This window comes from Gadus morhua, chromosome 14, assembly GCF_902167405.1.
Source record: "Gadus morhua chromosome 14, gadMor3.0, whole genome shotgun sequence".
Classification (NCBI taxonomy): domain Eukaryota; kingdom Metazoa; phylum Chordata; class Actinopteri; order Gadiformes; family Gadidae; genus Gadus; species Gadus morhua.
The window spans coordinates 16,600,286-16,615,367 of NC_044061.1; the positions used below are offsets into that span (position 1 = coordinate 16,600,286).

A 15,082-nucleotide genomic window follows, 5' to 3' on the forward strand; every position below is an offset into this window, starting at 1 on the left:
TTACTATTTTTAGAAAATGTATGTTTGTTTCATATAATTGTATTGGAAGTCCTGGTTTTCACTAGGGTTGCCGCGGTGTGGACATTTTCACACCGAGTAATACACTCGTCTCCACACCGGTATTACCGAGTATAAACGGTATAAACTTTGAAACTAGGTCAACCGCCACACAAGCATCGGTTTTTAGACCCTTCTCGTCCTTCAGTTGCCGCCAACGTTCGAAAGCAGCGCCTAGGATTATTCTTGATTTCAGTTTTTCTCTTTCAGCGTTTTTATTATCAATTACTCTCTGAAAAAGAGTTTTCCTTCTCTTTGCTGGTGGTGGTGGTGGTGGTGGGGATGGTGGCGTCTTGTCTGCCATGGAAATTGTCTTCTACTGCTAGGTCCAAATGTGGATTAACTAGTTCCAGTAGCTACCGCAGGATAACAACAAACAGGAGCTTGCTCTGGGTCACGAGCTCTGGGTCACGAGTACTGCACGAAGGGGTCGCGCGCGGGGCGCGGGGGAGGGGGAGTGCAGTACGACCGTTTGATTGACGTACTTACTGTCCAATGCAACTCGGTGGCAATGGAAATGATTGGCTGGAGTTTTTCGAGCCCTGCCCGTTCCACAGATGATTGACTTGTTTAATTTTCATGTCAGTACTTCTAACTCAGTGGCTGTAAGCGGGTTATGATAAGGATTTCAAGTAATTTTGCAAAAATGGCCAAAAAAGCAAATCACCTATACAACCTTTAAGTATACAAACAGATCTTGAGGTCATGGACCTTGGCGGACATTTTTTGTTTGTATCCTCCCGGTCTAGAAAGATATTCTGAAAGATCTCAAATGTGTATTTCAGTTTATTAGGGTACCTTAGTTCCAAGGCATAGATAAGGCCCATTAGATAGGTGCAAGTATGTGCCACATCTGGTTAGCTACATAATACTATAAATGGTTATACATCGGTCATTACCGATGTAAAACCATTTACTGCAGGATTGTTGAGTAAGGTTCCGACCTTTCTGTAAGCTTAATTTGCAGCTCGTAAAATGAGTTCAGTGTCAAAGGAGAAGGTAGGTATCTCAAACTGAGCTGGCCAGGAGTCAGAACAAAGGGAGGAGGTGCTCCCTGAAGAAGACAGAATTATGGTGGATGCTGTGGAATAGGCATCTTCCAACGACTCTGCAAAACTACTATCAATGCTCTCTTGGAGGTCCTTTAGCATTCAAAGAATCCTCAAACGTGAGTGTGATCACTGGTTCAATAAGAACCATAGTTAGTAGCCTTAGTTTCAAGGAGACTAAAAAACTGACCATAGAAATCTTGGACATGAAACTAAATATTAAAGTCTTGTTCAATTGCAAATGTCGCTTGTAAAATATTCTTCAATTCACCCAGAGCCTGAGGGATTCCTGAGGGCAAGGAAAGCTTGTGAATTTCTTCTTGGAGTATATGACTTGAAGTCTGACAGACATGTTGATTCTGTAGTAGGAAAAAAGACAAAAAGCCCAAAAAGTTAGGCATGCAAACAAAGAATTTACATCTTATTGCAAAGCGATAACTTAAAAACATTTCTTTAGAAATAGTAGTAATGGTGTTGAGGAATCAAGAACAATTTTAAACAAGTCAATATACACTGTATCTACTACCTAATCTTGCAGGGGAATGTGACGCTTCAAGGTGACAAATTGCTTTTGTCAACAGTGTATGCTGCAAGAGGATAGGAGTCTGGTAATTCCTGTTGGTCGAGGACTATCCTAAGGTGCTCACTGTACCATGAATGTAGACATTTGACAGCAAATGCAGGCTGGCCTTGCACAATGAGGATTGGACTTAGTTCAACAAAATCTGGAAGCCCTCCGGTGGATCCAAAGGGCAAGATCATTCCCTATGAGGAACTGGTGCCATAGCAAGTCAATGTATTGGCCCCCTGAACACACGTCTCTCCTGGGAACTTTTTTTGCACTGCTTCCTGTAGGTTTTCCTTGAGGACATCCAGAGGCACTGTGGACAGATTTGAGACACTGAGGGCATGTTTGAGTATGTCTGTGCCATGCAGGTGGTAAGCAAGCATCAACTGATGCTTGAGAGCAAGAGACAGTAAAATGTTGCGAAAACACCTGGGGTCTCATTTATAACCGTTGCGTACGCACAAAACGGGGCTGAAATTGGCGTACGTGACTTTCCACGCCAAGGTTGTGATCTATTACAAAACAACTTGACGGGAAAATGTGCGCAGCCCTAAGCAAACTCTGACCCATGCGTACGCATGGTTTGGAGGAAAAGGAGAATTGGCGACACAGATGGTGTGGTGGTGAACTGAAGTCAGACCGAAGAATTGTAGAGTGAGAAGAACGATTATGTTTTATCATCGCCCTTCATAAATTTAATTTCAACCCGTATCATGCGTTAAATCCTGATCAGAATAATTTAAGTCAACTGCGTTATTTCTCAGTTATAACTCCAGAAACATCTCCTTAATAGAAATAAAAAAAAATTCTCTATATTTAATCCCGTCACTCCATACTGTCCACTGACGGCGCGACTGCATGGAATAAAGCATCTGTCCAACATGTGTCAATAGCATAATATTTGTATGTGACAATGTAAACACATAATCAAATGTCAATTAAATCACATAATCAAATGTGTCAAGCCACACCCCTCATCACAATCGTTGTCCGTTACTCTTGATGCTTTTCATGACAAATCAGGCATTAAAAAGGGGTTATGTTCAAGAACATTTTACGTTGGTGATTACAAACTGATTATCCAAGGTGATCTCCGTCAGTCTTATTACCGTAACCATATAAATACAGAGGTGAGCGCCGTGGTTATGCTGCACCATATGGCACTTCTTGCGGACCATGCAAATGGCAGGATTCGGAGGGAGAGGGTATTTAGGGACCATAACGATTTATTGGTAGGCTACATAAAAATATGTAACTCTATGTCAGACCACTTCTTTTTTAATTCTGGGACTTTGCGCTCCGTGCTACCGACAGAGTTCACTGCTGCAGCATATGTTGCCACTCACTCTGCTTTTTGTTGTTGGCGATCCCAATCCCGTGACCGCCGAACAAACTACTTTTCGGGCCTCCATCTCACCCACAAGTGTCTCCACTTCAACCTTCCTGAAATTTCTCTTTTTTTCTTGGTCTAGATCCTGCCGTTATTTTTGGGCAGGAAGATGTTGTAGGCTATAGGTCTTTTTACGCTGCCAAGCCGGTTCGGTCGCAGCTTGGCACGCGATTTCACCTTCTTATCAAGTTGTGTTGTTCTCTGCAATCTGATGTGTTTTAATAAAACACATGTACGGAATGTCCGCTGGTGACGCCACTGAGGCTATAGTAGGCTAACGATGCTCTTATCTTATTTTTTCCTATCCTTCAGCCAATCAGAAATGAGCCGTGTTGGTAACCAGATCATCCACCTCTGAAGGTATGCAGAATACTTTTGTAAGCTTGCTGCAGAAATAGCCATGGCCATAATTAATTCTAAAGATTAATGATTTGTTTTGTTTGAGGCTTGTTGTGGTTGAAAGGCAGTGTGCTTGAATTGTGCTCATGCAGGAAAAGCTGTAGTGAAATGCTCAGCAACACAGATGACACACACAGATGTTTCCCTTGAGAAAAATTCCATGGATGGCATCGACAAGAACTGGTTGAAGATGGATGACCCCTCCCGTTCTATGAGTTCTAATGACACACATATCATGGCCAACATGTCATGTCAACACCTGTAGAACAAAACTTGAGGAATTAAAAACAAAAATGATTTCTGTGGGCCAAAACTTTCAAAAAAACAGAAAAAAAAGAGAACGTGCGTTAGTGCCATGATAGAGAGGAGGTGCGTTAGTGCCAATATAGAGAGGAGGTGCGTTAGTGCCATGATAGAGAGGAGGTGCGTTAGTGCCAAGATAGAGAGGAGGTGCGTTAGTGCCATGATAGAGAGGAGGTGCGTTAGTGCCAAGATAGAGAGGAGGTGCGTTAGTGCCATGATAGAGAGGAGGTGCGTTAGTGCCATGATAGAGAGGAGGTGCGTTAGTGCCATGATAGAGAGGAGGTGCGTTAGTGCCAAGATAGAGAGGAGGTGCGTTAGTGCCATGATAGAGAGGAGGTGCGTTAGTGCCATGATAGAGAGGAGGTGCGTTAGTGCCAATATAGAGAGGAGGTGCGTTAGTGCCATGATAGAGAGGAGGTGCGTTAGTGCCATGATAGAGAGGAGGTGCGTTAGTGCCATGATAGAGAGGAGGTGCGTTAGTGCCATGATAGAGAGGAGGTGCGTGGACAGTATCCTCCTTTCTGCAACAGCAGCTCAGGGGTCTAGGATCTCCCGTCTGTTGCTCCCATTGTTGTCCAAGCATACCACAGCGTAGAAGAGAACGCTCAGACTCATGGAACAACCCGCTCTGCCCTTCTCACACACACACTTGCACACGCTTGCACACACAAAAGCACTCACACATATTTATTCCATATATTTATATAATTGAATGCCTCCCCATCTTTGTGAACATCTGAAAGCCCAGCTCTTCAGGGAACATTTCATTTCTCTGCAATCTGATGTGTTTTAATAAAACACATGTACGGAATGTCCGCTGGTGACGCCACTGAGGCTATAGTAGGCTAACGATGCTCTTATCTTATTTTTTCCTATCCTTCAGCCAATCAGAAATGAGCCGTGTTGGTAACCAGATCATCCACCTCTGAAGGTATGCAGAATACTTTTGTAAGCTTGCTGCAGAAATAGCCATGGCCATAATTAATTCTAAAGATTAATGATTTGTTTTGTTTGAGGCTTGTTGTGGTTGAAAGGCAGTGTGCTTGAATTGTGCTCATGCAGGAAAAGCTGTAGTGAAATGCTCAGCAACACAGATGACACACACAGATGTTTCCCTTGAGAAAAATTCCATGGATGGCATCGACAAGAACTGGTTGAAGATGGATGACCCCTCCCGTTCTATGAGTTCTAATGACACACATATCATGGCCAACATGTCATGTCAACACCTGTAGAACAAAACTTGAGGAATTAAAAACAAAAATGATTTCTGTGGGCCAAAACTTTCAAAAAAACAGAAAAAAAAGAGAACGTGCGTTAGTGCCATGATAGAGAGGAGGTGCGTTAGTGCCAATATAGAGAGGAGGTGCGTTAGTGCCATGATAGAGAGGAGGTGCGTTAGTGCCAAGATAGAGAGGAGGTGCGTTAGTGCCATGATAGAGAGGAGGTGCGTTAGTGCCAAGATAGAGAGGAGGTGCGTTAGTGCCATGATAGAGAGGAGGTGCGTTAGTGCCATGATAGAGAGGAGGTGCGTTAGTGCAATGATAGAGAGGAGGTGCGTTAGTGCCAAGATAGAGAGGAGGTGCGTTAGTGCCATGATAGAGAGGAGGTGCGTTAGTGCCATGATAGAGAGGAGGTGCGTTAGTGCCAATATAGAGAGGAGGTGCGTTAGTGCCATGATAGAGAGGAGGTGCGTTAGTGCCATGATAGAGAGGAGGTGCGTTAGTGCCATGATAGAGAGGAGGTGCGTTAGTGCCATGATAGAGAGGAGGTGCGTTAGTGCCATGATAGAGAGGAGGTGCGTTAGTGCCATGATAGAGAGGAGGTTGGACAGTATCCTCCTTTCTGCAACAGCAGCTCAGGGGTCTAGGATCTCCCGTCTGTTGCTCCCATTGTTGTCCAAGCATACCACAGCGTAGAAGAGAACGCTCAGACTCATGGAACAACCCGCTCTGCCCTTCTCACACACACACTTGCACACGCTTGCACACACAAAAGCACTCACACATATTTATTCCATATATTTATATAATTGAATGCCTCCCCATCTTTGTGAACATCTGAAAGCCCAGCTCTTCAGGGAACATTTCACAAGCTGACGTATGCAATTTTTCGGATAAGTCATCCAACTTTATCGAGCTGCACCATTGTGAACTAACTCTAGAAAAAATAACATTGGAATAAGAAAGCATCTGATATCTGATATATATTTTGTAACTTTTTTCAAAACCACTGATACAAAAAAATAAAATAACAATCCAGCCTTTTATAGTAGTAGTAGTATTAAAGTTATCAGTGTTACTGTAAATGTGCGTGGGTGTGTGTTTAAATATATATGTGAAAATAGGCAGGGTATACAGAATGCATGAAAGAGAGCACCATATTCAGCCAAGTTCTCTGCAATCTGGTTTTTCCTGTTCAGTGGTTATGAAAAGCCCGCCTCTCAATCACATGAATTAAACAGACTTCAATGTGTAGTCGTGAGAGCACAATGGCAAAAAGGGCTATTTTAATGCTTTTGCCTACATTATTAGGTATTGCTTTAACTCAGGAGAACTTCTATGGAGAAAGTTTAAGTTTTAGGTCTTTGCAAAAGAAGAAGGATGGAACTGTTCAGGTATGATTTGGCATATTTTTTTCTGTAACGTCAAAGCAAAACAGAAAGAAGGCTGATGACTTTATATTCTGACAAATAGACAAATGGCTAAACTACAGAATAACTATATATGTATAACAGGAAATATGTTTCACTATCAAGAATTTAAATAAATGTATCCTATACATATCCTACTGTGCCTTTGCAGGTGAGCTTCTACTATCGAGAGAATGGCAGAGGTAGCTGCAAAGACCAACTCTCCTATCGCTGTGAGATTGGGTATTGTAATAACACAGAGGACTCCAAGCCTGTGCTTACAGACAGCAGCAGCTCTGCTCATGAACAGTGGTGCCAGTCGGAGGGACAGGCCAGAGTAGCCCCCCTCAACAACCATTCCCTTGTCTTAAAGTATGTCAAAATGTCAATGTCTTCAGCGTTTCACTTTGTTTGGATTTGTTCATCTAGGAATCGAGTAAACTCATAAAGCACATTAGCAAGGTAGTAATAGTACATATATAAGTGGTTTTGCTAATCTAATTACTAATAATAACTAAATAAATAGCCAAGACATTTGATTGATTTTTGTGATTTATGAGGAACATCATGATTATGATCAAGATTATTATTATTTGACATGATCCTATCTATTTCATTTATATCAGTGTTTTTTTAATTTGTCTCAAATTGTTCATTGGAATTTGAGGTTCACTAATTACCCAGCGTAGATTATAATTATATGTCTTCACTGTCCTTCATTGTTTTAGTGACACAGGTTGCTGCTGGCCCCCTAATGTTCATGGTAAAACAAAATGGATGGCTGGGGGAAAGTTGGACCTGGGATATCGATCAGACACACACACCTACAACAAAATTCCTGTCACTGCAACAGTGCCATATTTACGGTAAAACATGTTGTTGGTTCTCATATCAATATCTTACCTATTGTAAAACAAAAACCTTGCCCCATATGTTGATTTACCACAATGAATGGCTTCTGATGTATAGCATGTGATGTATAAAAGATGCAAACAATGTGAGTTGTTTAGATCTTAGTTAGATTACAGCTGCAATTCCTCCTGCAATGACAAGTCTTACAATGATTCCTAAAATAAATTTGAAAAATGATACTTTATAAAAATGTATCAATCATCAGAAACCATACTTCTGAACACCATCCCTAAAATGTATCTTGGTATTTTGTGTTTTTATGTACTGTATAGGGTTCCTCAGAACTGTTTCACAAAGCTTCGACTTCTGGCCTATGATCCGGATGGGGACCATGTGCGATGCCTTTTTGCATCAACAAGTGTTGATTCAAAGATTACTCTGAATGAGGTAGTATAATTAAAAAACAAATTGGTACAATTATGAAACAAGATTGCTTTAGGGTTGGAATGAATGGTCTTTAATGATATTGATTGGCTTCATTTGATTCTTCATATCACTAGAATGAGTGCACAATCAAAGCTACAGGCCTGCTAGATGTTGGGCTCCATGTGTTTGAGCTGGTGCTTGAGGACCACCCCAAAAGAGATGTCAATCTGACTTATGACGATGGATCCTCCTCTGAAAAAAGAGCGTTCAACATTCACCCTGGTATCCACTCAACCCCTTTCAGCCAAATATATCTACAATTTACGCTACAGAGTAAGACGCTTATACTTCAAACATTACCCAAAGTTTTCAGTGATGATGTATGACATTTGTAACAAATTAACCTAAAATAATAGCTCTTAAATCGTACCTACAGTATCTTGATTACAGAGAATGTTATGACGATATTAATTAATTGTAAAATACTAATAACCCACCATCTCTGGGTTTCAGTCCTATATCCGGCACACAACTGCATAGCCGGTCACGTGGTTCCCCAGTACCTGCTGCCGACAGCATCCCACGGCGACGTGCGCCAGGCTTCTGTTGGGGAAAGGTTCCAGCTTCATATCCACGCCCAGGCCAGCGAGACCAAGTACCGAGCCATTACTTTAATCAACAATAAGAATAAAGTAGAATCTGCAACAAAGGTTAAATGCCCTGCATTATGGATACTCCAATAGAGAGAGAGAAATTGGTAATCTGCAGTGTACCTTGTCACAATTGTGTCTTGGTTGTTTACTTTGTATACACAGAGTTAAAATAAATGTGATGCGTAGGATTTTTACATATGTGTCAATTCATTGCTTATCTTTTCATATTTTTTGAAGGATTATGGACTTTCAGATCAGTGGCCCTCAGAACATGGCCAAAAATATGACCACTGGTACTTTAGGGAATGCGTCAGTCATTCTGAACTGGACACCAGCTCTCAATGACCTCTACCGGCTTGTACCAGTTTGCTTCACTGCTGAGACATATGAAAGGTATGAATGTGTGTCTCTATTGTACAGGAAATACAAATGAATAGTTATTTGCCTCCAATTCAATGCTTTTGTTTCCTTATATGTCCATCAATGTATCATGTTTCTTGAGCCTGTCAACGCTAACATTGAGAATGTTGTCCAGTCAGTTATGATATTTGTTTTTTCTAATCCTTTAGCCAATCAGAAATGAGGTGTGTTATTGTAATGGTTACCAGATCATCCACCTCTGAAGGTATGCAGAATACTTCTGTAAGCTTGCAACACTAGTGATTCTAGCAGCTCACTATCAAGTTCCGAAATGTTCTATCCCTTTCATTAAATTGAAATAAAGATAAATCAAATAATTCAAGACTGCAGAAGTTGCCATGGCCATAATAAATGCAAAAGACTAATGATTTGTTTTGTATGAGGCTTGTTGTGGTTGAAAGGCAGTGTGCTTGAATTGTGCTCATGCAGGTAAAGCTGTAGTGAAATGCTCAGCAACACAGATGACTGTTTCCCTGGAAAAGATTTCCATGGATGGCATCGACAAGAACTGGCTGAATATGAATGACCCCTCATGTTCTATGAGTTCTAATGCCACACATATCATGGCCACCATGTCATTCAACACCTGTGGAACAAAACTTGAGGTATGTTTCAACATAAAAGGGGAACATTGTATCATCGTAGGATTTTACATTGATGTTGACACCAGATGCATATTACTAATTTTATTTATTTAAACTTTATTATTCTAGATTTCTGCTATCATATTTGCCAAATCAGATACAAAGATAGCAAAGTAGATAATCACTATTTTAAGTCATTGTTTAGGGGTAGTATACATTATACAACCCGATTTTGTGTTCATGCTCAAAATTAATCAATTGAATCGTGTGACATGGTTGTCCGACCTTTTTCATGCTATACAGCATGACATTTAAACCAAAAATCTCAATTAAGTATTTCAATTGCGATATTTTCTTAGACCTGAGAAGGGTTGTGCGCAGATAGTACAGTGCACCCTCTAGTTATAATTACATCGAAACAACAAATGCAATAAACTTAAAGGGTAAATGCTGTGTATTATAGATACTCAGATTTCTGCAGCAGACCTCAGAAATGGAAACTAACCACGTCCCATATGACGAAATATAGACTATATTCGTGCTGGACTAAACAAAATGTAAACCCATGCATTTTGAGCGGGAGAGTTTCTCCGACTTTTTTGTGCTACATGGAACAAGATTTAAAACCCATGCATTTTGAATGGGAGATTTTCTTCGACTTCAGAAGGGGCGGGGGGATTCACAGAAAGTTCAGTGCGCCAACTGTTATGATATCAAAACAAAAAGTGAAAAGGTTGTGAAGGGGTTTGGACACATTTTGACCAATCCAATATATCTATGTATATCTATCGATATCCAACTTTTTTCAAGCAGAGAGGGGAATAGAAGAGTGTAGAGAGAGAGAGAGAGAGAGAGAGAGAGAGAGAGAGAGAGAGAGAGAGAGAGAGAGAGAGAGAGAGAGAGAGAGAGAAGGGGTGTGCGCGGATAGTACAGTGCATCTTCTAGTTATATATACGTCAAAACAACAAATGCAACATAGGGTAAATGCTGTGTATTATACTCCGATTTTTCATTTTTTTGTAGCAGACCTCCTCAAGAACTAAAATACTCAATGCACACTCAGGATGAGGAAAGACCTCTCATACATGATAAATTAATAAATTGTTTTGAATAAACCTGCCTCGTTAAATAAATGAGTTAGCCTTTTTGCTTTCACAAATAGGTTATTGGCTGTGTCACTACCAAATCTGCCCATGCGCATCTCTCGGAGTCAAGTCGATTACAAAAGTTATCACATCACAGCGTCCCGCATCTGTCACAGGAATCTAGAATCAATATGTTTAGGGCATGTTCAGAATATTGTGTTCATTTAAAATGTTCATGTATTAAATAAAGGACATATGCGTTCATGGTACGGAAAATGAAATAATGGCTATACGGCAAACAAGAGCATATGGATCTATATGATATCTGGGGGGCGGGGGAATTCCAGACAAAAATGGAGCTCATGCTCTACATGTTTGAAAGAAATGTTGTGCAATCAAATATATCATTACTGTTATTTCAGAACAGAATATACCCCGATTATAGTCCCTCAAACCCCCCAGATAAGCCTGAAAAACGCTATGAGCAGTTGGCTAACTAAACATCATATACAATCACTGAACAAAGATTATGACAATAAAAGGCCCATTAGAACTGTTATCAAAACGCATTTAGATGCAGAAACAATGTTAATATTGTATTTTCCACAGATCAAATGAATGTCATCCATGTTTGGTTTTTAGCGAGAGCAGTGTCCATAGCAACCACCATAGCAACCTTGACAGTGGCGTGACGTGGACGCCCATTGAAAAGCATAGGCCAAAAAAAAACGTAGGTCACATGTTTAGAGCCGTTATTGTAAAACGACTATGTTTACAGTTGTTGACCAACGTAGTTATACTACATTTTTGTGCAAGACTGGGTTGAAGGGATGTGGTTAATTTCAGTTTTTGATAAGGTCTGAAAAAAAAATCTGAAAAATCGGATGGTTGTTTTGACGTATCAATAACTAGAGGGTGCACTGCGCATCCCCCCCCCCCCCCCCCCTTCTGAAGTCAAAAATCTCCCCATTGAAATGCATGGGTTTACATTTCCTCTGTGTAGCACGAAAAAGTCAGAGAACCTTCCATTCAAAATGCATGGGTTTACATGTCGTTCTGTGTGGGACGAAGAAGGTCTGAAAAACGCTCCAATTCAAAATGCATTGGTTTACATTTCGTTCAAAAAAAGTCTGACAATCATGCTCTGGGACAAGATTCAATAGACACATTATCATAAGCATGAGCACGAAATCGCATGATACCAGGTTGCTATAGAGTTGTTACCCCTATATACTACTATCTATACTACCTAGCTTTGTCCAAGGAATACTTGTACTATAGGTATTGCTTGGAAAAACACATACACAAACCTACTTACATTTCCTTCCAAATGTGTGTTTTACTTAGGACAATGGTAACTTCCTAATTTTTAAGAATGAAATCAACTCCTTTGAGCTGCCGGACACCGTCATTACCCGCAGAAGGCAGATAAAGATTGGCTTCTCTTGCCAGTTTCCAAAGACCGCCAGCGTCTCCGGCAGTTACCAGCTCCACAATTCAGACTATATTTTTACTGAGTCCAGTTTTGGCAGCTTTGGGTACACTTTTGGGATCTTTAAAGACTCAAGCTTTGCACACAGCATAGCAACAGATGCCTACCCAATGGAGGTGAAGCTGCTAGATCCGGTTTTTATGGGAATCCGGGCTGTGTCTGATCTACCAAACATCACACTTTTTGTAGAGTCCTGCAAAGCCACTCCTGATGACAACCCTGAGAACAGCATGTTCTATAACATAATCCAAAATGGGTAAACCACCATGTTTTGGTCAAACCGATCGAATATCCTCAAACAAAGGCCTATTGTTTATTTTAATCCCTTGTATTTGATTTTGAATCAAGGTGTGTGATGGATGAGACATTTGAAGCCCATACCTCAGATCCAACTTCCTTTAACTTTGAGCTCCAGTCTTTTAAATTTGTTGGAGACTTTGATCAGGTAAACAAAGTCTTTTTTTTCCATCTATTAAGTATTAAGTCTCTTAAAAAATCTAGAATATTCTGAGCCACATAGCGCTACCAACCATAGACTTGAAGCTGACTCCTTCCTACTTCAGGTGTATATTAGCTGCTCTGTGATCCTGTGTGAGACTGGGAATCCCACGTCAAGATGTGCCCAGGGCTGTGTTACCAATCCTCCCAAAATATTCAAGAGATCCCTTCATAAAGAGACAGCCATCCACTCCATCTCCACTGGTCCTCTGAAGCTGATCAGAGAAGGTAAGGGTTGCTACTGAATGGAGGAAATCAGAACATAAAGCCTAGTACCAGACCTTATGTACTACTGTCTTTCACATACCCAAACTAACCCCCACACTACGGTCCTCCCTAATTGAAATTGATGCACCACTCACCCCTCAATCAACCCAGGAATTAGTTTTCTCCTAAAAATCCATTGGTCATTATTATCAGAAGTGCATCTTTTTCTCTGTTCTTGACTTTCAGTGAATTCCCCAGACCTTCGGGCAACCGTTGGAGCTGGGAAATTGAAGGCGCTGCTCGGCTCGAATACAAGCAGTGCCGTCCTTGGCAGCTTATTCACTATAACAGTGCTGGTGTTGGCTGGTTTCATCGCCGTCTATGTAAGGAAGTCAAAAACTGTGGACAGAGCAACTCTGATCACAGAGTGTGAGGGCTGAGGATACCCAGTTACATAGAAGTCCAGAAAAACAAGACATATCTACAATTGCTGTACTATATCCACACACAGAGCATATTTCTACATTTATAATGGCAGTAATCATGCTTACTTTCTTACTTTCAACAATCATTTGTGAAATGGGAATTAGAGTGCATCTTATGTGTTATGTTCTACATCTTGAATGGCAGCCCCCCCAATAAGGCCCATGTTACGATATCCTGCCATTTGGAGGGCTGGACAGATACATCGTAGAGGCAATACTTTTCCTCACAGTCACAAAAATGTATTCACAATTCCATTATGAAATCATTAAGTACAAATCTTGCTTGAATATTAAAATAACTGATGTCAAGTTTAGAAGAGTGTGTCATTCATTGTTGTTTTAAAGAGTGGAAAGAGAAAATAATATTTAGAAAACATATTTTTCATTGCAATAGAGTTGATTAGAAGAGTTTTTTCAGTAAACAGTAGAACATAAGTAAACATGGGAAACAATAGAAGCAAATCAGTTATTCTGCATTTGCAATATAGATGGATGGTAATGCAGGGGTTCCTTGCATTGTTCAACTTGTGGAACAAGGAACAGTTCCAGGTGTTATGTTATCCTGTGTGAGACTGGGAATCCTACGACAAGTTGTGCCCAGGGCTGTGTATCCAATCTTACCAAAATATACAAGAGAGCCCTTTATGAAGAGACAGCCATCACCTCAGGACCCCTGAAGCTGATCAGAGAAGGTGAGGGGGTTGCGTCTCTAAAAATAGTAACCATAGCAACCGGACCGCAGTCAAAGCCGTTTACAATTTATTGCAACACAAAAAGAAATAAAAAGCACAAAAAACACGATATGCCTAGATCCAGTCAGCATGAAAAATGGCATGAATTATGGTTGCAAGCCTCATGAAAGTCGTAGCTATGGTCCGTCCTAATTACTGGAGGAGTGAAAAACGTTTCAACGGGCGTGTAATGGTGGTTCCGGGTATTAGTCAGACCTTCAGGCGTAACCAGGGAAACAAAGTTATGTTTTGTGGAAAACTTTAGATTTGAATTGTAAAACGCATGGAAATATAAATGAATGGTCTTAATTTGGTCACCGTTGGTAAGTGACCGTGGTATAAGCGGGATAATGCCCTTCGAGGTGTCCATTATCAGGAATTAATGGACGACGTGGAGGTGTCACGTTAAAATTGTACCGGGGGCGAAAATTGTACCGGCCTACGTCATCAGTTGTTTACATCTTGACAACCTGCCTGGCAACAAACGATGCGATCGTCTGTTGCCGGGCAGGTTGCAAAAAACATTCGGCTCATGTTTCCAAAAGACGAAATAACATAATACAGATAACGGATCGCTAGATAACACTTGTATACTTGTACTTTATATTTGTATTGTATTTAATTGTTTAATCGAATAGCAACAGACAACGCGATCGTCTGTTGCCGGGAAACGGGGGCGATCGCGTCAAATGACGTAGAGCGCATGGTACCGTGGCTACAAGCTGCTCAGGGCCAGGTGATAATATATATTATATGATATAGATATCTATGTATAATATGGGTTTCTACGAGCCATTGCGATACATCCACCGTAAACGGAGCGCATGGTACCGTGGCTCTGCTCAGGGCCACACCCCCACCCCCCTCCTTGACCTGCCTTGACACGCCCACCGAAACAGCGCGTTTTGGGGAAGCTCAATGTGCGACTGGCTCGGAGTGGCTGTAACTCTGCACCACGGCTGAATTTCGGGGACGTCTTTGAATACTGTGTTTGTGGCCCTCTAATACCAATATTAAAGCATCCATAAAATAGCATGGCATGGGATCTTTAAGTAATTTGCATGACCATATCGCTTAAAGTTGCTGTACGTAAGATTGGAGAGGTCTAGACAGCAGAAAAGAGAGAGATCAGAAGAGAGGTGTGGCATTTCACGCAGCTGTGATGGCAAGCACAATGCATTCTGGAAGAGATTCCCAGATTGGTCAGAAATGACCCGAGAGCTATCAATTATCTATATTGGTGGTCACGTG

At 41.1% G+C, this 15,082-nt stretch overlaps 1 protein-coding gene across 1 annotated transcript; it reads left to right on the forward strand.

Moving 5' to 3' along the window:
* Positions 1–6,231: 6,231 nt before the first annotated feature.
* On the forward strand, positions 6,232–13,414 carry LOC115558259 (uncharacterized). Its single transcript, XM_030376195.1, has 13 exons — positions 6,232–6,383; positions 6,571–6,770; positions 7,127–7,264; positions 7,583–7,697; positions 7,811–8,009; positions 8,190–8,331; positions 8,567–8,722; positions 8,899–8,954; positions 9,179–9,354; positions 11,766–12,166; positions 12,259–12,355; positions 12,474–12,636; positions 12,862–13,414. The coding sequence occupies exons 1-13, from the start codon at positions 6,237–6,239 to the stop codon at positions 13,053–13,055; spliced, it is 2,184 nt and encodes a 727-aa protein (XP_030232055.1). The 5' UTR covers positions 6,232–6,236; the 3' UTR covers positions 13,056–13,414.
* The last annotated feature ends 1,668 nt before the right edge of the window (positions 13,415–15,082 follow it).

Excerpts from the sequence above, each read along its gene's own strand:
- LOC115558259 (XM_030376195.1), top strand. The coding sequence starts at position 6,237 with ATGTGTAGTCGTGAGAGCACAATGGCAAAAAGGGCTATTTTAATGCTT. Across the intron at positions 8,332-8,566 it reads GCCCAGGCCAGCGAGACCAA|GATTATGGACTTTCAGATCA; the intron begins GTACCGAGCCAT and ends TATTTTTTGAAG. Across the intron at positions 8,723-8,898 it reads ACTGCTGAGACATATGAAAG|CCAATCAGAAATGAGGTGTG; the intron begins GTATGAATGTGT and ends CTAATCCTTTAG.